Source organism: Heterodontus francisci, chromosome 30 (genome assembly GCF_036365525.1).
Source record: "Heterodontus francisci isolate sHetFra1 chromosome 30, sHetFra1.hap1, whole genome shotgun sequence".
Taxonomy (NCBI): domain Eukaryota; kingdom Metazoa; phylum Chordata; class Chondrichthyes; order Heterodontiformes; family Heterodontidae; genus Heterodontus; species Heterodontus francisci.
In genome coordinates this window covers 49,014,670-49,041,427 of record NC_090400.1, presented here as the reverse complement: position 1 = coordinate 49,041,427, position 26,758 = coordinate 49,014,670, and the positions used below count along the sequence as shown (strand labels likewise).

The 26,758-nt window shown below is 40.1% G+C and overlaps 1 protein-coding gene across 2 annotated transcripts in view; it reads right to left on the bottom strand.

Annotated features, from left to right (window-relative positions):
- The window catches only part of mettl16 (methyltransferase 16, N6-methyladenosine), a 125,205-nt gene that overhangs the window by 27,749 nt on the left and 70,698 nt on the right, over positions 1-26,758 (bottom strand). For both annotated transcript variants that reach the window (XM_068010537.1, XM_068010536.1), the window contains exons 3-6: positions 16,576-16,772; positions 10,915-11,055; positions 8,713-8,828; positions 6,360-6,502 (exon numbers count right to left, since the gene is read on the bottom strand). In XM_068010537.1, the coding sequence (XP_067866638.1) occupies positions 6,360-6,502; positions 8,713-8,828; positions 10,915-11,055; positions 16,576-16,772 (597 nt within the window). The remainder of the gene's footprint in view (positions 1-6,359; positions 6,503-8,712; positions 8,829-10,914; positions 11,056-16,575; positions 16,773-26,758) is intronic.

The window sequence follows — 26,758 nt, the reverse complement described above, 5'->3', positions numbered from 1 at the left end:
AATGGATTTGTCAATTGCTACGACCTTTCTAGGGAGGGAGGACTTATCCCTAAGTAATTTGCAAAGCTTACCCAAGGCTAGGCTAAAGCAATTGGCAGCAAAGTTAAAACCAGGAGCTAAGAAAACATACATAACTGAAGTAATAGCACAGCATCTGAAATTGGAAAAAGGAAAAGGCAATCCTGATGATAATTCAGCTGAATTAGCGAGGATTCAGTTACCGATAAAGCAGATTGAACACGAAAGAGAATTGGAGATGAAAAAACTTGAGCTTGAACAGGAAAAAGAAATGAAAAAACTTGAACTACAATTTCAAAAGGAAAGAGAGGCAGGAGAAAAAGAGAGAAAGAAGAAAGGGTAATCGAATTTAAAAAGCTGGAACTAAAAAAAGAGTGGCCTTGACCGCGATGAAAATTCTGGTGAGAAAAGAACTGACTCCAGCCCAGAGCCCAGTGGAGAACTGTTTAAATTTGTGCAAGCTCTCCTGAGGTTTGAGGAAAGGGATGCAGAGGCATTTTTCATTTCTTTTGAAAAGATAGCTAGACAGATGAGGTGGCTGAAGGAAAGCAGGACCCTGCTTATGCAAAACAGGTTGATTGGCACAGCTCATGAAGTTTATGCCATGCTTGCTGAGGAGGATTTTGCAGGTTATGAGAAGGCAAAAAAGGCTATTCTCACTGTTTATGAGTTAGTCCCTGAAGCTTATGGACAGAAATTTCAGAACCTCCGGAAACAGCCTGGGCAGACTTATATAGAATTTGAGAGGGTAAAGCAAATTAACTTTGATCGTTGGATGTAGGCACTAAAGGTAGAGGCCACGTATGAGACCCTTAGGGAAATAATTCTCCTGGAAGAATGTACTCCATCTGTTAGTAAGAACCCATGTAGAGAACCAGAAGGTTTCAACAGCCAGACAGGCAGCTGAGATCGCTGATGATTATAAGCTTGTTTACAAGCCCAAACCTTTTGTCTGTCACCCCCACAAACATGAGAAGGACAGAAGGTAGGAGGGTGAATGGGAGGGTGAAAGGAAGGCAAGTAGCCGGGGACAAGAAGGGATAGCTAGGAATGCCCCGGGATCGCTTCCTCAGGTCAGAAAGGAAGACGCTGAGGGTGGAAGTGAGGTCCAAAAGCTTAAGTGTTTCCACTGCCACAAAGTGGGACACCTTCGTACAGAATGCTGGAAGTTGCGAGGTAAATCCATGGGACTTATTGGGATACACAAGGCCACTGCAGAAAAAGGGGCCCTGACCAGGAGTAGACAGATCAGGCTATACCTCTGACTGCAGCTGTAAGGCTAAGCACAAAAACTGCTGAGAGTGAGGGGAACGTAAACAACCTGAGAGTTATAGGGAATTCTTGTCAAAAAGGAAAAGTAACTCCTTATCCCTCAAGTAAGGCAGGTAAACCTATAGGAATATAGGAGCAGGAGTAGGCCATCCAGCCCATCGGGCCGGCCTCGCCATTCAATACCATCATGGCTGATCATCCACTCAATGCCTTTTTCCCCACACTATCATATCCCCTTATGTCATTGGTATTTAGAAATCTGTCAACCTCTGCTTTAAACATACTCAATGACTGAGCTCCCACAGCCCTCTGGGGTAGAGAATTCCTAAGATTCACCACCCTCTTAGTAAAGACATTTGTCCTCACCTCTGCCCTAAGTGGCTTGAAATCGTGTTCCCTGGTTCTAGACTCCCCAACCAGGGGAAACATCTTACCTGCATCTACTCTGTCTACCCCTTTAAGTATTTTGTAGCTTTCAATGAGATCATCTCTCATTCTTCAAACTCTAGAGAATACAGGTCCAATTTCCCCAATCCCTCAACTTTTCAGAGACTAATGAAGCAAGTGGTAGCCGGTGTTCCTAACAGTGTGGTTTACCTTGACGATGTGCTGGTATGCAGTGACACTTGGAAAGATCACTTGGAACAAATAAATGCTCTGTTCAGAAAATTACAGTCGGCTGATTTGGTGATAAACCTTACCAAAAGTGAGTTTGCAAAAGCGCGGGTAACCTACCTAGGACATATAGTAGGGCAAGGACCAGTGTTACCAAGAACAGCACAAGTACAAGCATTGATGGAGTTCCCTGCCCCAAGACTAAATGAGAAATCATGAGGTTTTTGGGGATGTGTGATTTCTACCGCATGTTTGTACCAAATGTGAATACTATAGCTGCTCCACTGACGGATTTGCTACAAAATAAAAGCTAAGATAGTGTGGTCAGGGGAGTGTCAAGCATCTTTTGGAAGGCTGAAAGCCATTTTAATCAATGAACCAATGTTGGCTGCCCCAAATTTCACTAAGCCCTCCAAGGTAACAATTGATGCTAGTGACCTGGGGGTTGGTGCAGTCCTGTTAGTTAATCAAATGCGTTTCTCCTACATGGCTGTTATTGAAGGGGCAAAATTCATTATGGGAGACTCCTCTGTACAAGAACAGTGGAAAGAGCTGTCTAATGAAGACCTTGAGCCACCTCCAGAGCAATGTCCTCCACTTCCACAGCCTCCAAAACGAGCAATTGAGACACAGAATGGAAAAACGCCAGATCATAGGATATGGTTTACAGACCCAGATGAGAGAATGTGTGAAGAGAAAATGGAAGGAATCCACGATGGCACGATGAACCAACTTACCAGGTCGAGAGCAGAAAGTTCAGAACCAGAACTTCAGAAGAGGCACATTGGAGAAAGTGCATCTCTGCCCACGTAGACAAGTCAACAGGTGAATCCAAGAAGAAGTGAAGATGACGAGGAGGTGGTGGAGACAAACTCATGGTTACACTGGAAACCTTTTGTGGTTAATGTAGGTGTGGTTACTGCTCTTACAGCTGGGGCTTACCTCTGTTACAGGTCATGCTTCCATCAACAAATACCCTGGAGGATAATGTATGTATTATTATTATTCTTCTTCTTTGGCCTCCTTATCTCGAGAGACAATGGGCAAGCGCCTGGAGGTGGTCAGTGGTGCGTGGAGCAGCGCCTGGAGTGGCTAGAAAGGCCAATTCTAGAGTGACAGGCTCTTCTACAGGTGCTGCAGAAAAATTTGTTTGTCGGGGCTTTTACACAGTTGGCTCTCCCCTTGCGCTTTTGTCTTTTTTCCTGCCAACTGCTAAGTCTCTTTGACTCGCCACACTTTAGCCCCGCCTTTATGGCTGCCTGCCAGCTCTGGCGAATGCTGGCAACTGACTCCCACGACTTGTGATCGATGTCACAGGACTTCATGTCGCGTTTGCAGACGTCTTTAAAGCGGAGACATGGACGGCCGGTGGGTCTGATACCAGTGGCGAGCTCGCTGTACAATGTGTCTTTGGGGATCCTGCCATCTTCCATGCGGCTCACATGGCCAAGCCATGTATTATACAGTACAGTAAAGCATATAAAATATTTGATGTTTTGAAAAGCTGGAGGGTGCATGTCTTAAGAAGCAAACCTAGTTTCTGAGGCTGGAGCTTGGGTGTGATTATAGGGATATGATAATGCACCATTGTTTGTTGTTGTCATCCCAAGAGCATAACATTCAAATCTCAGGGCCTTGAATATTCAGGAGAAAGCAGTAAAAATGCCAAATAGGTCTTTTTTTGTGTGTGCGCGGGGCACGAAAGAAGAGTTGAGGTCTGGGGCAGATCAGCCATGATCTTATTGAATGGCGGGGCAGGCTTGAGGGGCCGAATGGCCTATTCCTGCTCCTATTTGTTATGTTCTTATGTTACAAGACGATAAATCGGGCATAGAAAGGCCAGTGGGATACTTTTCCCAAAAGCTAAATCAACATCAAAAGAGATACTCAATAGTGGAAAAAGAAACCCTGGGTTTACAACTAACTCTTAAGCATTTTGAAGTCTATGTCCATCACGACTACAGAGACACACTGGTATATACTGATCATAACCCCCTAGCCTTTGTGGAAAAAGTCAAAAACCAGAATGTCAGACTATTTTGATGCAGTTTACTATCACAGCCCTATCACTTAAATATTATCCACATTGCAGGGAAAAACAAGGTAATTGCTGATGTTTTGTCTAGAATTTAACTTTGCTTTGAGTTATCGGAGTACAAAGATGGTACAAAGCAGAACTGTATTAGTTACAGGTGAAGAGTGAATGAGAATGAGTGTGTAATTGTGTTTTAATTTTTTTCCCTCTTTTTTTCCACGCTGTCATGAAATACATTTAAAAATGGCATTTCATTCCTCCAAGGATGGAGGTGTTACGAAAGTGTTTCCATTTTTAATATTTTTTCGAGGATTCATGTTTTAGAATTGTTGAGATTTATTCCTTTGGAGGACTGAAGTGATTTCATAGATGCTGGACTTTGTTTTTTTTAAAGGGTCACTGGAAGGGCTCTGTTTAAAAACAACATTTACTGGATATCACATGTCTTCAGCTAAGTAAACAGCAGGTGCCTTTTGACTATGGGAGTTGTTTACAAGGGAAGATGTCAAGATTTATGGTGCTCAAGAGTGGGTTTCATTTTTGAATACTGTTTTGAATCAGTTGGGTTTGTAGCCTGCTAAAAAGAAACACCCAGCTCATCTCTTCTTCACCTCTCTGAGAAACCCTGCAAAAAAAATCCAGTGCGTGATAGCTGTAACGTCTGGTGCCGCATTTCTCCTGAGAAGCTTTTGGAAGACTTACTCTTGACATCTCCGCAACGAACTGCTTCTGAAAAAATCCTAGTGCCCCGTCTATGTGTACTCAGATGCCAGACTGTATGCCACCTGGAACATTACATATCGTATCCTTTTTCTTCAAGATTTAACAAGTATTTTGGCCGAAGCATCTTTATTTTTCCTTTAACCAGTGTGTGTGTGTGTGTTGGGTATTTATAAGGGAATATTTATATTTACTGTCATATTTCAAACTGTGTCTTAAAGCATTGCATCTTTATTGATTAAGTCTTATTTTATAATAAATTAATACTTTTGTTATTTATTAAAGAAACCTGGTTGGTGGTTTTTATTCTGAAATAAAAATAGAGTATATAATTGGCAGTATCAGTAACTGGGTACCCATTTAAGTATATGTTGTGACCTGCGGAGAAGCGGAACTGGAGAAAGACAGTGCACTCCTCCTGCCTTGGTCGTAACACAAGATATAAGGGAAAGGTGCTAACTAACGAACTGGGGACAAAGTTATTTGCTTAATAAATGATAATAGCAATTTCACAGTGGTGCACAAAATAATTCATTAAATTCCACTACTCACAGCTCAACAAAAAATGAAAACAAAGGCAGCTGTGAGCAGCAAAAACTGTGGTCTATGAACCTATGGTTAAAGTCATGCATGATAATTTCATGTCATTTAACTGGCCCACTTATTGCATGGGAAAATATTCTAATTTTGTGTACTCAGCTCCAACTAAATCGCAAAATTTAATAGCTTTTGTAACAAAGTATGCATCAACTTTGACACGTTTATTAAGCTCAGTTAACTATGATCTGACTGAACAGCTGATTCTTATAAACCTTTAAGGACAATGTTTCCAGATCCGATTCCATTTGATTTTAGTAGATTCACTTTGCTTATGTATATTTTGTATTATTATACAAATATTGATTTAACTGCAGTTTCAAAGCTACGACAAACCTTTTTGTGAAGTGCTCTAGGATGATGTTCTACATTAACAGTACTATATAAATACAAGTTGTTTTGTTATTATTGGTGTATAGGTTACAGAAGTGACCAAAAGCAAGTTAAGTCTAAAGTGGAGGTGAAGTACATTAGTGCACAATGCAATGCCAATTTTACAACCTGAAGGCTTATATGTGCTAAAAATTGCTATGAATTATTGTTTTATTATGACTCTGGATAAACATTTTCAAAATGGGTTACAATGATTTGCAATCTCAGTCAGGCCATTTAGGGAAGGGTGCTGAACAAAGGCCAGGGGCATCAAACAAGTAGTAACATATCTATCAATTTATTTTTAAAAAGGGCATTTTTTGTTTGGTCTGCTGTTATGTGCAGCAGTTCAGCACTTCAGCAACATTCTAGTGAGATGACTATCCATTGTTTTAAACCCAAAGAAATGCCATTGTCAGGGTAGAAGGGCAGATTTCTTGCTGCAACGTCCTGCACTGTTGTGACTTGCAGGAACTATCAATGCCTGTCAAGTCATTCAAATCAGTCCCATGGTTACGTACACGTAAATGGACTTAGTGCCAGTAAAACTCAGATCCAGAAATCCCTAAGATGTAAATCCTTATGTTATGGATGTTGCAGTGAAGAATTTGCATTTACTCAAAGCTGTAACAGATTAAAACTTATAATAACTGAGCTCAAGATATGTCTCTGGGTCTTAATTCCACAACAAAATGACAATTGAAAAGAATGACTTTTCCACATCACTTGCCTCAGTCTCTTTTTCAGCTGCAGGCTATCATGGATGATTCTTTTTACAAATTCCAACTCTCCACCCTCAGCCATTATTTCAGTAATTCCACCTGTATTTACAGAACTGGGAGGTGGACGACTTGGATTCCTGGAGTTTACACCCTGTTAATAAAAACTCCGGTTAGAATCAAAGTACAGCAGAATGTTTGATAACACAATTCCTTCTTGCTTTATATAGGCGTCAGCTACAGTTGAAAATGAAATTGATAAGGCAGGCTCTTATTTCTCATCTTACACACAATGGACATTTGAGTAAATAACACAAAAAGTCAACAATGAGAAAATATTACTTGGCCTATCAAAACTCATCCTTCTAGTACGCTAAAGGCACTTTCATTTTGCTCTTCAGCTGATGGCTCCAAGAGTATAAGTTTCCTGCAGCTGATGACCAAATCAAGGCAAATCACACTGAACTAAGATCTATAGGCTAGTAACGATACTGCAGCACATTTAGTGGGTGACATCAAAATGTTAAGTTACCAGTGTGCTAGCAGTAAAGCACAAGTGTATGCGGTCTGGCATTAAAACTTTTGTCAGTGTGCATGCACGGAGTACTATGTCACAACGCAAGTATGTAGTCCCACAGCCATATGCTCATAAATGATGAACAGTATTTATTATTTTGAGGTTAACTTAGTCAGTGCATATCTCGGTTAAGTGATCCCACAACCAATGAATCAGAGCACAGCTTTGTAACCATATCACATACAGTCAAGAATGGTGTGGACAACCATGCAACTCATTGAAGGAAAAGAAAGCTCCAGGAACATCCTCATCCTCAACCATGGTGAACGCCACAATGTAGGGCATAAGAGACAAGGCTAAAGTGTTTTCAAGAGTCTGCAACCAAAAGTAACAAGTGGATGGTCCGACTCAGCCTCCTATTTAGGTTCCGAACATCACAGATGTCACAGTCTGGGCAATTTGCTTCACTCTTTATGACATTAAGAAGTGGCTGACTGCTTTGGACACAGCAAAGGCGATGGGCCCTGGCAACATCTTCGGAGTTTTGCTGAAGATCTGTGCACCAGAGCTAGTTGCTCCTCCAGCCAAGCTAACAATTCTAACTTCCTTCCTCACTACTCTTACACTGTTACTATTCTGGAAAAATGTTCTGCTATACTAACATCCCTCTATACTCATTTCTTCTGTCTTTTATACAACTCTAATATAAAGACAATTGTGGCGAGTCGAAGAGACTTAGTAGTTGGCAGGAAAAAAGACAGAGGCGCAAGGGGAGAGCCAACTGTGCAACAGCCCCAACAAACAAATTTCTCTGCAGCACCTGTGGAAGAGCCTGTCACTCCAGAATTGGCCTTTATAGCCACTCCAGGCGCTGCTTCACAAACCACTGACCACCTCCAGGCGCGTATCCATTGTCTCTCGAGATAAGGAGGCCCAAAAGAATATAAACATATACATATCAATGTTATCAAATAACATGTGTGTGTTTCTTTATTCACTACCTCCCCCACTTTCTCCCTAATTAGCAGTTTCCCTTATTGACTGTTCCCCAAACAAACAAAAAGGCAGGTAGACATGTAGGCGAACTACTCCTTAGTCTCTATAATAAAAGCAAAATACTGCAGATGCTGGAAATAAAAACAGAAAGTGCTGGAAATACTCAGCAGGTCAGGCAGCATCTGTGGAGAGAGAAGCAGAGTTAACATTTCAGGTCCGTGACCTTACATCAGAACTGACTGATCATTATTCCTTAGCCTCTGTGGTTTAAACTATGAAGATGATGTGTAAAACTAGCATGAATTACATTATCCATTAACAAAATTTAAGATGTGTTTTGTAATGTGGCTGCCATTTATCCTGACTTAATTATCCTAAGCTCTTTCCACTACCCCATTAACTCTCCCTGCAGCAGACAAACTACCCTCCTCACATCAGTCCAGTCTTCAAATATGTTCATGGATGCAATCAAGTGCTGCTATCGGGACATGCACCCTTTTTTTTTATAAAGCTAAATTTTCAGCTAAGTTGGGTACTAATTGACATATGGTTTAAAAAAGGCTAGTGGCCAATTAACATTATCAAGCAGGAAACAACTGAATGAAGGCAAGAGGCTCATGTACAAGATTGGAGATTCATTCACTTGACGTGGCTGACAACAGAATATCTGAAACATCATTTATAAAAAAATTACCAGGGTAATTGTTCGAGCATGGGTTGGGGAGGGGGTCAACAAACATTCAGCGGGGATGTTGTTTGTCCATTTAGCTTGGAAACTTGAGTATATAAGGGGAAGACAATATGGGCTAAGAAAATATTTTTTGTAAGTAAGTGATGTATGAAGGATTTACCTTGGCTTCCAATTGATTTGCAAAGAAAGGTGGGTTACACATACAGAAATCATAAACAATTTCTGATTCCTCTTTAAGAGCATCCATCAACAGTGTCTTTTGAGGTACCTTCACCACTAGAAAGAGAGACAAATAAGTCACGAGTGAAAGCTGCAGACGTTCTTGTAAGACTTCCCCCCGCCTTTATTTTCTGCTTTATTTGCAAGACTTTTCTATGTAAAATATATCTATTTTCCTTCTCCAGAATTGGCAGTGAGAAAAAGCTCACAAGGCTACATAAAATAAATACTTAATCAATGCTTCTGTAATGAAAAATGCATGCCGGAGATGCTCCATCCTGCTTTGGACATTTAAATTATCTAATTGAAATATATTTTTTCTTCTTGTGGGAGGTGAACACACTGGTACATCACAAAAGCTTATTCAGAAATTCAACATTTGAAAATGAATTGTAAAATCTGGCAATATTTTTTATTGTTATGAAGGAATTAATTAAAATGAAATCTGATCTGATTTAGATATTTCATCTATTCTGGAGTTAATTTTGGTGCAACCCACATCCTTGCAATGCCTCATATTTGAGAAACTAATTAATAGTAAAAGCCCAAAAGCACCTATGGAAGAAATGCAATACTGTGCTATCATTGTATTAAAGTCTTACAGTTTCCAGGTTGATTGATGCAAAACTTTTGATTAGTCAATGTTAATTTAAAAGCATTCATCACAACATTTACTTTGCCAGCTGTGCATTGTTCCTGTTTATTCCACAAGGTATTTGTTCAAACACAAAATGCTAATAATGTTTAAATTTTTAAAATTCATATTCTCACTCATTCTGACAGTAATTGTACTTATTGGGTGCATCTTTACAAAACAATACTCAACTGGAAATTTTGCTTAAAGCACCACATGCATTTAAAATGTACAGCTCTGCAAATAGATTAAAATGGTGATAATTATTTTTGATTTTTTGGGAACCATATTTGGTACTGGGAAATACTTAGAAACTAAAGACAATGAATTTTCCTGCGGACTTTGGGTCCAAATGGAGGTCCTGAGCCTAGTCTTGCTGGCACCACAATCTTCTGGGAGGTGGCCTCCTAATTGGCCACCTTCAGGTTCGCCATTTGATTAAACAAAGCGGGTGGGCTCTCAATGCTGCCGGCCCAATCAAAGGGCTGGTAGCTCTAGATCCACAGCAGCCTCACCAGAAGATGCAGAGCTAGGGGTTGCAGGAGTATTTTCTTTTCACACTCCTGTTGATTTAAAGGGATGCACTCCTGAGCAGGCTCTACATCTGCTAAGAGCAGTCCTAAATAAATTAACATTAACTGGGTTAGTACAGGGCAATCATCCCAAATTCCTGAATGAAAGGTCCGGGGGGGGGGGGGGGGATCATCAGCGTGCACTCTCCGGAACCCATTCAGTTCAACAGACACAATGTTTGGTACCATGGATTGGGAGACCTGGGTTTAAATCCTAGTATCCAATGGCACTTGCATCCCCACAGGAAGCGAATTACCACTCTTGGCTGTTAATCTGTTAATTGTGTGTCAATGGTTTGATGATTTTTCAGGTGAAAGGTGTTAACTGGGGTCTTAGTTGAACACTTACAAGTAGACACTCACTGAGACTAGTGGAGGGTTTGAGTGAGGAGCTACATGTTTGTAATCCTTTTACTCTGCACAATAAATGTGAAACTGAGTAAATATAGGCTCCAGCATTATCCTTCCATAACAAGCTTTCTGGAATTTAACACTGGCTATGTTGGCAAGCTAAGAACCAAGAGTGCAGTCTGCATGTGAATCAGACCAGATCATTCAGCATTTAGAACCATAGAATTAACAGCACAAAAGAAACTCATTTGGCCTCTTTGCCAAGGTAAAGGAAATAAGATTGAGGAAAGAATGTGGGTGGAAAAGAGAAACTAGTCTCATGTGACAAGATTTGGAACATAGGAATGGGAGTGGGCCATTTAGTCCCTCAAGCCTGTTCACCATTCAATGAGATCTTGGCTGATCTGTGACCTAACTCTATATCCCTTAATACCTTTGGTTAGCAAAAATCTATCAATCTCAGATTTAAAATTAAATAAATGGTTTGAGGAAAGTAGAATCCCTAGGATGCCATCTTTTCCAATAACTCGATGACAGAAAGTCATTTTCCACAGATCTGAGAAGATAAATTCCTTTTTTTACCAACCTTTAATGAGGTCAGAAAGATGGTTCTGCTCCACATTTTTCTTTGCATAGTTAAAGCACATATCATCCACTTCAGTTGCAAGGAAGAACCAACCATTCATTGTGGCTCCAAGCAAAGGGTAGATGCACGAAGCCCCAGTTCCTGTAACATTCAAAACAGCATTAGTTATCAGACTCAAATTTTTCGCATAGGTTGTAAATATATATGCATCATTCTTCATATGGTAGAACCCACTGAACAGAAGATGAATCTCTCAGTCAGTGGCTATTAATAAATTATGGGCTGGGGTACCTCCCAAGTCGACTCAAACTTCAGCGGTCACGTCTTTAAAGAATTATTACATAGTTTACAGCAACTATACATTCCTTCAAGGCACAAAAACCAAAAAGGAAATGTCAGTTAACTGTGGCTAACAAAGGAAGTTAAGGATCGCATCAGATGAAAAGAAAAGGCTTATAAAGTTGCCAGAAATAGTAGACCTGAGGATTGGGAGGATTTTAGAATACAGCAAAGGAGGACCAAAAAACTGATAAAGGGAGAATAGAATATGAATGTAAACTAGCAAAAAACATAAAAATGGACTGTAAAAGCTTCTATAGGTATGTAAAAAGGGAACATTTGGCTAAGACAAGTGTGGGTCCATTACAGGCAGAGTCAGAATTTATAATGGGGAATAGAGAAATGGCAGAGAAGGTAAATGGTTACTTTGTGTCTGTCTTCACTGAGGAAGATATAAGAAATCTCCCAGAATTAGAGATCCAAGGGATTAGGGAGAATGAGGAATTGAAGGAAATTAGTATTAGTAAGAAGGTTGTATTGGAGAAATTAATGGGGCTGAAGGTGATAAGTCCCTGGGACCTGATATTCTACATCCCAGAGCGTTGAATGAGGTAGCTATGGAGATATTAGATGCATTGGTGATCATCTTCTAAATTTATATTGATTCTAGAACGGTTCCTGCAGATTGGAAGGTAGCAAATATCACTCCACTATTTATTAAGGGAGGGAGAGAGAAAACAGGGAACTACAGACCTGGTAGCCTTACATCAGTCATAGGGAAAATGCTAGAATCTATTCTTAAGGATATGATAGATGGACATTTGGATAATAACGATCTGATTAGGCACAGTCAACATGGATTTATGAGTGGGAAGACATGTTTGCTGAACCCGTTGGAGTTTTTTTGAGGATGTTACTAACAGAATTGATAAAGGGGAGTCGGTGGATGTGGTATACTTGGATTTTCAGAAGGATTTTGATAAAGTCCCCCACAGGAGGTTGATTAGCAAAATTAAAGTACATAGGATAGGAGTAATATACTGGCATGGATTGAGGATTGGTTAACAGGCAGAAAGAAGAGAGTAGGAATAAACAGGTCATTCTTGCTTTGGCAGGCTATGATTAGTGGGGTACCACAAGGATCAGTACTTGGGCCCCAAATGTTCACAATATATATCAATGATTTGGATGTTGGGACCACAAGTAATATTTCTAAGTTTGCGGATGACACAAAACTAGGTGGAAATGTGTGTTGTGAGGAAGATGCAAAGTCGCTTCAAGGGGATTTGGACAGACTAAGTGAGTAGGCAAGAACATGGCACATGGAATATAATGTAGAAAGATGTGGGGTTATCCACTTTGGTAAGAGGAACAGATTTTCTTAAATGGTGAGAGATTAGAAAGTGTAAATGTCCAAAGGGACCTGGATGTCTTCACCAGTAAGTTACTGAAAACTAACATGCAGGTGCAGCAAGCAATTAGGAAGGCTAGTGGCATGTTAGCCTTTATTGCAAGAGGATTTGAGTACAGGAGTAGCTAAGTCTTGCTTCAATTGTATAGAACCTTGGTTAGACAGCACCTGGAATATTGTGTGCAGTTTTGGTCCCCTTACCTTAGGAAGGATATTAGTGCCATAGAGGTAGTGTAACAAAGGTTCACCAGACTTGTTTCGGGATGGCGGGACTGTCCTATGAAAAGAGATTGGGGAAACTGGACCTGTATTCTCTGGAGTTTCAAAGGAGAGGTGATTTCATTGAAACCTACAAAATACTTAAATGGATAGGCACAGTAGATGCAGGCAAGATGTTGGGGAATCTAGAACCAGGGAACATAATTAGGACCGAGATGAGGAGAAGGTTCTTTACTCAGAGGGTTGTGAATCTTTGGAATTCTCTACCCCACAGGGCTGTGGAAGCTCAGTTATTGAGTATGCATCCAATGACATTTTAAATACCAATGGATATGGGGCTAGTGTGGGAAAAAGGCATTGAAGTGGATGATCAGCCATGATTGTCATGAATGGCGGAGCAGGTTCAATGGACTGAATGGCCTACTCCTATCTTATGTTCCTACAATTTTTCTACCTTGACCAGCATGAATACAACCAGGTGAATACACTTTCACCATATTTAATGAGCAGCATGTTTTTGCTGTATTTAAGCTTCAAGTACAATGAATGAAGCTGCCATTGGATGCATGGGTTGCTTCCTGGTAGGCACATGACCAAAGTGGCCTGAAGGATAGAAGAAAATGACAGGTCTTTGCCCAGCCTTCTATTTTGAGATATTTCTCATCATTTGTCCAGTCCCACCAGGCTGTGCATTAGGGGTGAGAGGGCTGCCTACTAAATGCATTCCTCAATCAGCTACAATTTATGCAAGAATGACCTGTTTTAAATGCCCTCCTCTCATCCGCCACACCACCCACTCCACTTCCCATAAACCTTCTGGTGAAGATCTTTGCATGTGTTTGGTCCCTTCCCCAGTAACCCAGCTGAGAGCACAGACTTGCCATGTGAGGAACTGACAGCACGAATGAGTGCATTAATACCTTCTGATGCATTACAATGGCACACAGAGAGAATTTTGAGAAGGGCTCCAAGTGACTGGTATTGCTCAATGGTCCTCTAATAACTGTCAAATCAGATTCATTTATTTTTGGGACTGAGATTAGATGGTCACTACAGTCAGGTATTATTCCACAAAGTTGGATAATTCAACAATGAAAACAACACAAATTTGCATTAATACTCCTGAGGAAAGACCAGTAAAACATACCCTATCAGCAATCAACTAGCACAACATTCTTCTAATTGGGCTGCCAATCTTATGCATATGTAGAGACCAAGAAAGCTGCAGCAGCTTTCTGGTAATTTAGATCAACATTTTAGCAGTGTTATCCCACATAAATTTACTCAAAATATACAGTACTTCTCACTGAAATTATTTTATTTTTATTCATCTGACAGAAGAGAGAGAAAATAGATAGGACATAGAAAATGCCTTTGTTATTTACATCTAAAAATAATGAGCAGGCTTATGTCTGATCAAACATACAGGAAGTACAGGGCTACAGAGATAGAATTTTACTAATGTGGGTAAATTAGTCACATCTCATTAATATATCAGCACAATTCTTGACAAGGAAAGCCAGGAGCAATATCCTGTTCAGGGTACTTCTGGAAAAATAGCTGAAGAATATTAAGAATGCCATCTTCAGATTAAAATACAGTGATCGACAGCAATTATTGGCATTTGACAGCAATTACTAGTTCACTATGGTATTTTAGTCTAAACATCAGCGGCATGAGCGCCAAAATTGAAAAATGAGAGTGCTAATCGAGTACTATTAACCTGTTTTTCATTGTTTTCCCTTCTTTGATTTGTCATTGCACCCTCTACTTCTGAAGGTAGTGATTTCTCCTGAGCTACTGCACAATAGGCAAGAACAGCATTCCTGTACCTTATGGAAATGATTATTCATTGGCGTTTGCACAGTGAATGCAGGCTGACTATTTTACCAAGCAAGGAATCACCTCTGAACTAGATACAAGGACACTTTTATCAATCAGAAATGAGAACTCTAGGCAGTTTGTTTCACCGCCCTGGACCAGGGAGTCTATGGCCACAATGTGGTGGTCCTCTGCTGCCTCAGCTGATAACAGCTAATTCAGCAGACACCAATGAACAAAGTTGGAATCTTCTTGGCCTGCACCAATCAGTAGTAGGGGAATGGAACATTTTCCCACTAAGCAGACAAGGAACCATGAGCTGCCTGTTTAGATGGCTGAATAGCTTGATTAACATTCATATATTCAAAAAAAATGAAAGCTGTGCAGTCACATATAGCACTCTTTGCATATGTAACTTGACAGTGTTTAATTGTGATAGTTAGTACACAAGGGAGACCTAACAGCACAGGAGAGACTAGTGGAAGTTATTTGAGTTGGTTGACAATTTATGCAGTAAATGTCTGAATTGGCATGGGATAATGGCAATTTGAGGTGGGTCTTATGTAAAACATTAGGATTTGGAATTAGTAGCTTTACTTTAGTATTTAGTACTTTACTATAGCAAATGGAAGTCATGCTTTGGATTACACTCAAAATTTTTAACCACTGCAACAGGGTATTCTTCCCCATTCAATTCATTTTCTTTTAACAAAAAAATCACTCAATTCCCACACCCTCAGACAGTGTACCTGGGAGTTTATCTACAACACTCTTGTCAAATAGATTGATGCTTCCTGAATATAAAGAAACATCATGGGAGTTGTAATCAGCTGTATGTTTGCCCTGATCAGTAGTAGTGTCAAGGTTTCCATACTGAACTACAGTACAACCCCCAAATTCTTACAATTTGGTCATCAACTTAGTGTCAGTACCACTGGTCCGACTAGCGAATTGAGAAAGCAAAGAATCAGCATCTATGTAACACAGGAAGATTAACAGCCATGGCTGGGTTTTCACAGGCAGGACTAATTATTGTATTTATGTCAGTATGGAAGCATTACTGGATGACGTTTTAGTGCTGATAAATTTAGGGTTTTACGTAAATCTATACAACTTAACCTTTTTTGTTATTATAGGATTTGAGGTTTACTTTCGTACTAAGATTTCCAAATTATTCATGCTCTTATGGTTCATCAGAATACAGTACAATACATCAAGTAAGCTTTTTTCGACAAAAAAATGGCATAAAAGTCTTAAAACTCTTTTTTACAAGAAATGTCAGAAGCACAATTTCTTTAAGTAATAACACTGTGCCACAAAGAGTCAGGATACTGATTCATCCTTGTGATTTGTCACGTGGCGAGTTACCCATCTTCAAAACTCGGTCAACTCAGAAGTCAGAGATCCAGAGCTTTCCATAAGAAAAAAAGACACAAACTCACTCCTACCAGCAAACAAAAGTCCAGTTTACCCTGGGCTGCTTCCATGCAATCGTGAAAAGGTGGCATAGAACCGGTAAGCCCCCCTTCTGTTTCACATATAATCTTTCTCATAACTACAGCATTGTCACGAGGCTTGCCAATACAGTAATACGGAAAAAGACCTGGAACCAATGTGTTTTAGTGTTCTATCACAGATTCCAGTGATTTTTTTTTATCATCTCAAATTGTTCCCGCTGATATTGTAAAGCTCAAAATGCTTTCAAGTTTGACAGGACAATATCTATAATTGTGCTGCTTGCTGTTTTCCAGTTTAATTGATGTACTATGAAAATTTCACATGCCTGACATTATGCTTTACTGAAATCCTGGTGATACTGAACTAAAAATGTGTTCATTGGGATCCAACTCAATGAAATCATCATTTCAAACCAATGAGCAATTCTTGGTTAGACTTTGCTGAAAGAGATAATAAAAACTGAGGCTTTATACCAATGTCAATTCCTCGGATGAGTTTTGTTTTATCAGGGCCACTGCCAATCAGGTCTTCGACCCAGTGTATGTAGTTGAGCCGCAAAGGGACAGTAGGAATCAATCTCTCCAATGGGATGTCAATCGTCAGTCCAAAGTCCTCCTTCAATAGTGTACATGTAAGAGCTCTGACAGCCTCAGGATCTTTAAAATTTAAACTGAAAATGAAGGAAATAAATATGTTAATATCCAGAAGCAATTTTCTACCAGGTAAAAGCATAATGACATTTTGTTCTGTGGCAAGACACACTTGAACTTTGTTAACTAAAACTGAAAACGACAATGAGGTCACTATGAAGCCTGCCAGAGTCAAATAGTTTGCATTCACTGTCTAGGTTCACAAATCAAGAATGACTATTTAAGCAAAGGCCTGGGAGCTCCATATGCCTGTGGAACTGCCTTCAAGAAGGGAGGGGTAAATTTTAAAACAGTAAAAGCAGAAAACATGCCTTTCTTTCTGGAAGGGTATGATTTTAAATTATTGGTCCACATCCCTCAGATCAGCTGAAATGACAGACACAATATTGAGCAATTGCATCCATCACTGTTCCACATTTTGTCTAGGGATAGACGCGCAGCTGCAGATAATTCACTCGGCCACAATGGAAAATACCAGTTCTGACGTTGCATCAGAAATGCGACTATGCTAGAAACTGTTGATACATTTTAATTGGCAGATTGGTGGCGTCAAAATCACAATATCAGTGATTCTACCATCCGCAAAACCAATTAGAGATTCTCTTCCCTGAAACTGAGTGGGCCTTCCTCAATACTCAAATTGGCATGTCCAGCTGGAACAAAACACCATGGGAACATGGTTCTGTAATGCAGAAATGAATGGAATAAGAAATCCAATTCCATGAAGTACTGCGGTCCTAAGTGTATGCTCAGTGGTAAATAAAATGATCCCATTATCTGAGTGCAGATGCATGCCCTGGTCACACAGCAACATAGTGTAGAATAACACTACAGACGACACAAGACTTTTGAATGTCCCATTCAAAATATAAGGTAGCATTTAGTGAATGTAGTTGGCATGCCTATAACATGGTGAGCATGTAAACTGAATTCCATCCAAATTAAAAGGCAAAATGTGTCCAGTGTTTTTAAAGCTACAAATCCAAATTGGATTCACGACGTGATAGTGAATCTATATGAAACCCATGCAGTTGTGAGTTCCACACGATAGCAAGCAAGTTGAGGAGAAAGAGATACAGCACTGATGCAGTAGGATGCTGCCTGGTACAAGAAAATATAAAAATCAGGGTTGTTTTCAGAAGAACAGAGGGTATTATTAATACAAGTATAAAGCACAAAAGGTGGCCAATCAGCCCATTGTGTCTGTTTCAGCTCTTCTGAAAAAGCTGTGCAATTAGTCCCACCTCGCACCCCCCTACTCTTTTCTCATAGCCCTGCAAATCTTTCCTTCACAATTATTATATCCAATCCCCTTTTGAAAGTTACTACTGAAACTTTTCCACCATCCTTTCAGGCAGTGTAATAAAGAGGCACTTGCATTATTAGGCAATTTACTGGTTGGTATCAGCATTACTTTTCAGGCAACAAAGAAAATTTTGTTATAAACCAGAAACCATATTTTAGCAGCAGCACCTTTACACAGAACCTCAGGCTGCAGCACTCTACACATTTAAACTTTTCAGACAGCAGAAATATGCACTTTTAATTTGATTACTACCAGTAATAATTTCAGGTTTTAAATAAATACATTTCCTCATCTACCATTTTATTTTATTGTAGGCAATTTCAAGCAAATTGAAGTTACTGTAGGTATTATTTCAATAGTAACTGAGACATCCTTATCAAAAATGGATTATTTTAAACTTATAAAATGGAGCTCTATGAAAGGTTCAAGCTGTTTTTCCAGCAGACAGCTGGTTTACATCAGGGCCAGAAACTCTAACACATTTGCCATCCTATCTGTGTAAATCCACAATTTCAATGTTTAGTCAGAATACAACTGATGCATTCAGAAAACTGACAAAAGTATTACCAAATTCTCTTGTATTGTTACCTTCCTAATTTTTTTAAAATTCCTCCCTTCAACCTTAAGGAAATTCTGAGTCAAAAGAACAGGCCCATTAAAAGTACAGCACCATCTAATTTGCACAGCTAAATCTTCACAAGAACGTTAACAAAAACTTTATATAGCATTAATTTTGTGTCTGTTCACCTTCACAATAAATATGACTTTAATTAAACCATTGTAAATATTCCTATGATACATGAACAAGTGCTTAATCTACAAAAATTAGGTCATGAAATGTTTTGATTTGCAAAGGCAGTCCATACGTTGCTTTTGGGTCAAATCCACAGAGGTGCATTTGAGTGCTAAGGAAAAGAACTCCTCTAATCCATTACTTTCTGTCTCCTACAAATAACCTTGTAAAGACAGAAAAGCTCACCCATTAAAGACGTGCAGAAATATCATTGGAGTAAAATACTGTATTTAATGTGTCAACAGATCACAGATTCAGTGGAATGTGCCTAAGGATCAGACATTCATGCTCCTTAAGGATGAGAAGTCTACAACATTGATGAAAGTCCTTAGAAAATATTAGTTTGGACTGTCATGGGGATCTGAACTTGGATCTCCAAACTGAGCATAGCACTGCATTGCAGCTAACAAACCGGGGGAGTGGCATTGCTAATCAGGGATAGTATCACAGCTGCAGAAAGGGAGGTTGTCGAGGAGGGTTTGTCCACTGAGTCATTATGGGTGGAAGTCAGAAACAGGAAAGGAACAGTCACTTTATTGGGAGTTTTCTATAGACCCCTCAATAGCAACAGAGACACTGAGGAACAGATTGGGAGGCAGATTTTGGAAAGGTGCAGAAGTAACAGGGTTGTTGTCATGGGTGACTTCAACTTCCCTAATATTGATTGGAACCTCCTCAGTGCAAATAGTTTGGATGGAGCAGTTTTTGTCAGGTGTGTCCAGGAAGGTTTCCTGACTCAATATGTAGATAGGCCGACTAGAGGGGAGGCTATGTTGGATTTGGTGCTTGGCAACAAACCAGGCCAGGTGGCAGATCTCTCGGTGGGAGAGCATTTCGATGATAGTGATCACAACTCCCTGACCTTTACTATAGTCATGGAGAGGGACAGGAGCAGACGGGATGGGAAAATATTTAATTGGGGGAAGGGGAAATTACAATGCTATTAGGCAGGAACTGGGGAGCATAAATTGGGAACAGATGTTCTCAGGGAAATGCACGACAGAAATGTGGAGGCTGTTTAGGGAGCACTTGCTGCGACTGCTGGATAGGTTTGTCCCGATGAGGCAAGGAAGGGATGGTAGGGTGAAGGAACCTTGGATGACAAGAGATGTGGAACAGCTAGTCAAGAGGAAGAAGGAAGCTTACTTAAGGTTGAGGAAGCAAGGATCAGACAGGGCTCTAGAGGGTTACAAGGTAGCCAGGAAGGAACTGAAGAATGGACTTAGGAGAGCTAGAAGGGGACATGAAAAAGTCTTGGCGGGTAGGATTAAGGAAAATCCCAAGGCTTTCTACACTTATGTGAGGAACAAGAGGATGGCCAGAGTGAGGGTAGGGCCGATCAGGGATAGTGGAGGGAACTTGTGCCTGGAGTTGGAGGAGGTAGGGGAGGTCCTAAATGAATACTTTGCTTCAGTATTCACTAGTGAGAGGGACCTGGTCGTTTGTGAGGACAGTGTGAAACAGGCTGACATGCCCGAACAGGTTGAGGTTAAGAGGGAGGATGTGCTGGAAATTTTGAAAGACATGAGGAAAGATAAGTCCCCGGGGCCAGATGGGATATACCCAAGGATATTACGGGAAGCGAGGGAAGAGATTGCCGCGCCTTTGGCGATGATCTTTGCGTCCTCACTGTCCACTGGAGTAGTACCAGATGATTGGAGGGTGGCAAATGTTATTCCCAAGGGAATAGGGATAACCCTGGGAATTACAGACCAGACAGTCTTACGCCGGTAGTGGGCAAATTATTGGAGAGGATTCTGAGAGACAGGATTTATGATTATTTGGAAAAGCATAGTTTGATTAGAGACAGTCAGCATGGTTTTGTGAGGGGCAGGTCATGCCTCACAAGCCTTATTGAATTCTTTGAAGATGTGACAAAACACATTGATGAAGGAAGAGCAGTGGATGTGGTGTATATGGATTTTAGCAAGGCGTTTGATAAGGTTCCCCATGGTAGGCTCATTCAGAAAGTAAGGAGGCATGGGATACAGGGAAAGTTGGCTGTCTGGATACAGAATTGGCTGGCCCATAGAAGTCAGAGGGTGGTAGTAGATGGAAAGTATTCAGCATGGAGCTCGGTGACCAGTGGTGTTCCACAAGGATCTGTTCTGGGACCTCTGCTCTTTGTGATTTTTATAAATGACTTGGATGAGGAAGTGGAAGGCTGGGTTAGCAAGTTTGCCGATGACACGAAGGTTGCTGGAGTTGTGGATAGTGTGGAAGGCTGTTGTAGGTTTCAACGGGACATTGACGGGATGCAGAGCTGGGCTGAGAAGTGGCAGATGGAGTTCAACCTGGAAAAGTGTGGCGATTCATTTCGGAAGGTCGAATTTGAATGCAGAATACAGGCTTAAAGACAGGATTCTTGGTAGTGTGGAGGAACAGAGGGATCTTGGGGTCCATGTCCATAGATCGCTCAAAGTTGCCACCCAAGTTGATAGGGTTGTTAAGAAAGCATATGGTGTGTTGGCTTTCATTAACAGGGGGATTGAGTTTAAGAGCCACAAGGTTATGCTGCAGCTCTATAAAGCCCTGGTTAGACCACACGGAATATTGTGTTCAGTTCTGGTCGCCTCATTATAGGAAGGATGTGGAAGCTTTAGAGAGGGTGCAGAGGAGATTTACCAGTATGCTGCCTGGACTGGAGGGCATGTCTTACAAAGAAAGGTCGAGGGCGCTAGGGCTTTTCTCATTGGAGCGAAGAAGGATGAGAGGTGACTTGATAGAGGGGTACAAGATGATGAGAGGCATAGATAGAGTGGATAGCAAGAGACTTTTTCCCAGGGCGGAAAGGGCTATCACCAGGGGGCATAATTTTAAGGTGATTGGAGGAAGGTTTCGGGGAGATGTCAGAGGTAAGTTCTTTACACAGAGAGTGGTGGGTGCGTGGAATGCACTGCCAGCGGTGGTAGTAGAAGAAGATACATTAGGGACATTTAAGTGACTCTTGGATAGGTCGATGGATGATAGTAGTATGAAGGGTATGTAGGTAGTTTGATCCTAGAGTAGGTTAAAGGTTCGGCACAACATCGTGGGCCGAAGGGCCTGTACTGTGCTGTGCTGTTCTAAAAAAAAAAGGCAGTATCTCCTAATACACCAATTTCGCCCTGCTCTCCTGAAGGTGAACTGATGGTGGAGTTTGGACTGCCAGATACTAGCACCTGACCCAATAGGCATTATACATATCTCAGCTATAAATAAGGTTAGTAGACTGTACAACTGTGTGCTTGGGGATAGCGTGGGTGAAGTCAACTTGCACATTACAGCTGAGTCTGATCATCTTCCTACCCACAAACAGTTACTTTCAAGCAAGACAGCAGATAGCAATGAGGAGTAGGAAATATGGTTGGTGTACACACAAATTGTTGTAGAAAGAATCAAGCTTGGTTATACTGATTCCGAGGTTGAATAAGCTGCCCAACATTCACAAGGTTCACACACAAATGATGGTCATTGGACGAGATACACAGTACATATGGAACTGTAGACCAACAAATAGTCAGCTTCAAGAGAGGGGGAAGAAAATTTACAAGGAGAAGATTGGCAACAAGGGTGACTCCAGTTTATTTATAAAAAAATCTATGATTTACAGAAGGATAGGATGTGCACATCTTCAAAAGTGAGAAGCTATTTCAGTATTCAATACTTTCATCACCAGTTTTCGAATTACAATAAGGAGAATTCAAAAGGGTTTCAGAACAATCAGTTTAAAAATCAGGATGGGGTTATAACCATGAAAAGGCAAAATCAGTTTTTAATACCATTAGTTGCATTGTTCAGCTCATTACACATATACTGAGGGTGCCACATGTCTTCCCGATAACCCATGATATGTGATTGACCTGTGCTTTTGTTTAAAGATGCACTGTTTGTTATTAAACTATTTAGTAAGCTAAGAAACTCATGTATGTCAAATGAAAGCAGGAAAATATACCTCAATAAGCCTCAGTGTGGGGTGGGGTCCTTAAAGAATATATAAAACTCAATTATACAATCTGTACAATTGCCATAACTGGCCAATTTATAAAAGGGGCTAAAAGACCACAGTGAAAACACTTTCATAAAAAAGGTTCAATTTCAGAATAAAAATATACACTAAATTTATTTTGGATCCTTACAGTAATAACATTGCAGCACAACCAACTGTAACACCTTTATGTTCTTTTACTGACATTGCACCAATATTTGACATCCCTCATTCAAACTTGCACCCCTGTTGGTGACTGAAAATAGTAAAAAAGAATGAATTTGTCAAACTAGAAACTGTTGTGTGTGCAAGATGAATTCAATCATAATTTTCCATTAAGAAGCTGAACTTGACCATAAATTACTTTTTCCTCCTCTCCAAATTTCTCCCTCTGGGATGGTCACAGACTCCCTTCCTGGGGTAAAGTTTCACAAATGGCAGACACCCTACAATACCTCCTAAAACTGGTAACTGAATTAGTCTAATTCTGTTTTTATTACATGGAGCTGCAGGATCCTTTAGAACTTTTAAAGAGCGTTTTGGTGACTGGGAAGAAATGGATGGAGTTGTAAAATGCAATCAATGGCCATGGTCATTACCTATATGTGAGTAGTAACAGAATTCGAGCAGGCAATTCAATGAGAAATAACCTCAATCAAGCCGAATCCTGCACTCATCCAATGACTATGCATTTATATTTCCGGCCAGAGTCGAGAATCCAGATGACTGCCTGATTTTCTCTTCCCTAGCTCAGCGGTACAACAATTAATTGCCTCAGCCCTATCTTAGGCCAGGTAACTCAGCAATTACCAAAAATCGAACCTGGGACACTCTGGTTCTGCATGGTCAAAGATAGAGACTTGAACCATCAGGAGAACTGATTTTTTTTTGAAGCAGTAGATATTGCTCTCTCTACTTTCTAGCCTTTCCATTATTGTTAATTGGTGTCTAAAGCTATAAATTCCACTATAATCAACTGCTTCCTCTCCAAAAATGTGAAATAATATGCACTTTGTAGGGTACTCCTGGGTGAAAACAGCTGAAAATTATGGGACTGGAATCAAACCCAGGACTGCCGGGTCATTAAATAAGCATGCGTAATGCTGCACTATCAAGTCACCCCTGTTAAGTTCATCTTATGATTTTTCTTTTTGCAATGGTGCTCATGAGGTTGTCAGAAGGAACCCTTCACTAATTCAATGAAGAAATAACTGCTAGCCTTAACGTCTCATTAGATGCAGGTTATGATTCCTATTATCTATCTTTTAAGAAGGCTTTGCACTCTGTCCTAGCTATGCAGCATCATTCACTGCAAAAATTATTGCTCAATACAGAAATTTCAAATGCATTTCTCAAAGCTCAGCTGGAATTATATTTATGGCACTTTACATCAAGGTAATAATCCCAAATACATTTTGCAAAACATTTTGACGACTGTTGCAAGTAGCCATAACACTTCTGAAATGTCAGACCATCTTGATATATAAGGCATGACAAATGAAAGCCCTCTACTACTGTGAAAATTGCAAGGATTAATGAGGCAAAAATAAATCATGGGAAGGTGGAAAGTGTGTGCATACATGCACGTGCTCAACAAAATCAGAATATGCAATCAATGCAACTCAGGTGGATAGTGAAGCAGAAAGGTGCCACACTGGACTATGAACAGAATCGTAAATCAGTTGTAAAAAGAGCATAATGATCTACACAAAGGCAAGATAATGACCAATTAAGATTTCAATACGTTGTTAACAAGCTAAAAAAAAATCTCCTATTTTTCTATTAAAGACACATAACCAAAAAAATGATACTGAGAAAGCTGTCAGGACTGTTCTTTGTTACTGAATGTTTCTGAATCCTGCAGACTTCTGAATATTGGTGATAAGCAGCTTCCAGAAGAAATATTTGGGGTGGGGGAAAACATACATCAAAATAAAGTCCACATTTATTCCTAGATGGAGTCCAGAAATTCTTTTCCTTCTGGGAAACAAAGCACTGATAGGCAAAAATAAGATTTTGAAAAATACCGGTCTAAATCATGAAATTCGATCAAATATCCCAACAACAATGTTTCCATTCTTTAAAAAAACACTAACTCCAGCGAATAAAGTGCATGACCAGGCAGAGCTCTGCATTGGATGCAATTGTGCCAATTCCAGTTTATACAGGCAGTAGATGGTGATGTTTGTAGTGACTATCTGTCTCCTTTCAAAGCTTAATAATGCTGAATTTAGTTTTGACAATTTTTCAGACAGCTGTCCTAATATATGGCTGGCTGGAACAAATGTTATAGCAGCAAAAAAAATCTTATGAATAATTTATTGCTACATTTCCACTTAGGAATACTAGGTGGAATGCTGCTCATATTGAACAATAATACCTGGATTTTATAAGTACAGCCTCAATCTTTCATCAGACAGTGGCTAAGTTGGTTTCCTTTTTCACTATAACTTTATGACATTCCTGCCAATAAAACAATCAAAGACTAAATGAGCACAGTGCCTAGTCAGTTCAGAACAGATTCTACTCAGCAGGAATTTACAGTGCATATATTTGGTATATAGTATATAGTAGGTATTCTCTCTAACATCTTGCAATCTTTCAAAGGAATACTTTAACATCAGACTTATTTGTGAATATTCAGCTTGAAAATTACACCTGGCAATTGAGTGAACCAACCAACTGGGCAACCATTTTTCTCACAGTTCCAAGGTTAGGTGCTGAAGTATGTTGCTTTGTTACCTGCCCTTGGTTTTCACCACATTCTGCGCTCTCTACTTTCACTAGAAACAGGGGAAAGGATGCTGAGAATTAGTTAAGCGAAATTTCGGTGGAGAGATTGGTATAACGTTCGCCCATGTAATGAGTGCAAAGCAAGTAGTGGGACTGCTTGTGTCCAATTTGCATTTCTTTACTTCTGTAAAGCAGAGTGTAAGGGTCGCTTCAGCGATGTGACACTTCTGAATTGGACCCATGCATTTGGAGAGTACTGCTAAATTTGTGGGCCCCATTTTAGCTGTCAAACAGCATTGAACATATAAATTATGGACCTAATATGTCTGTTTAAGAACCCTTGTCAAAGTTAGTCAGCGATGAGCCCTGCTCAAGATTCGTCAGTAATTCCTGGCCACCAATAGGAAGTAAGTTGTAAATAAACTTTAAAAAAAAACTTTCCTGTGGAACCATGAGGATCAGAAGTGCTCCCTTGCCTGCAAAGGGATTCCAGTCACCCAACACGAAGAATAGCCTGCCTTAGCCACAACAATCACCACCACCATCTCCCCATCCCAGAACTTACCTGAGGGCCACTGCCATTTGGTGGGATCGAGGGTCATTCGGGCCGACTTGGAGTGCGGGGAGTAGAACTAGCACTTAGCCGTATTGTCTCTGTATTTGGACAATAAGTCCGAATTTCATTTAGCTGAATATCAAATGGAATATTTTCAAAAATGTCTGGTTTTCGGACAATTCCAGTTTTCAGGCAGATTGATTTTCAACGTCCAACCTATAATACTTTTATAACTACTAACATCAATGTCATGCTGTGCAGGATAACTTTTTGACCTACAATATTCATTTACTTCTTTAAGATTGGACCACAGATTCAATTCCAAAGATTGATTCCTGGTAAATGCAATGAAGCAATCCTACTCAACCAGGATAAGGGAACATAATGAAAGATGTTTCAATTTGTAAATGGGAGGCATGTTTCTACTGAAAAAGAACACTCTGGTGCAGCAACCTCTGGTGAACGTCTCTAACTGAATCAAGATAAAGGTTATGCAAATAACAAGTTATGAGTATTCTGTGAATCAAACCACCAATTTCAAAACAGAGGCAACATAGAGGCACACGTGTCAAGAACAACAGCAGAAAAGCCAAGAGGAATCAACAACTACAGCTTTTATGCTGCATGGAACCAGAAAAGATCACATGACTC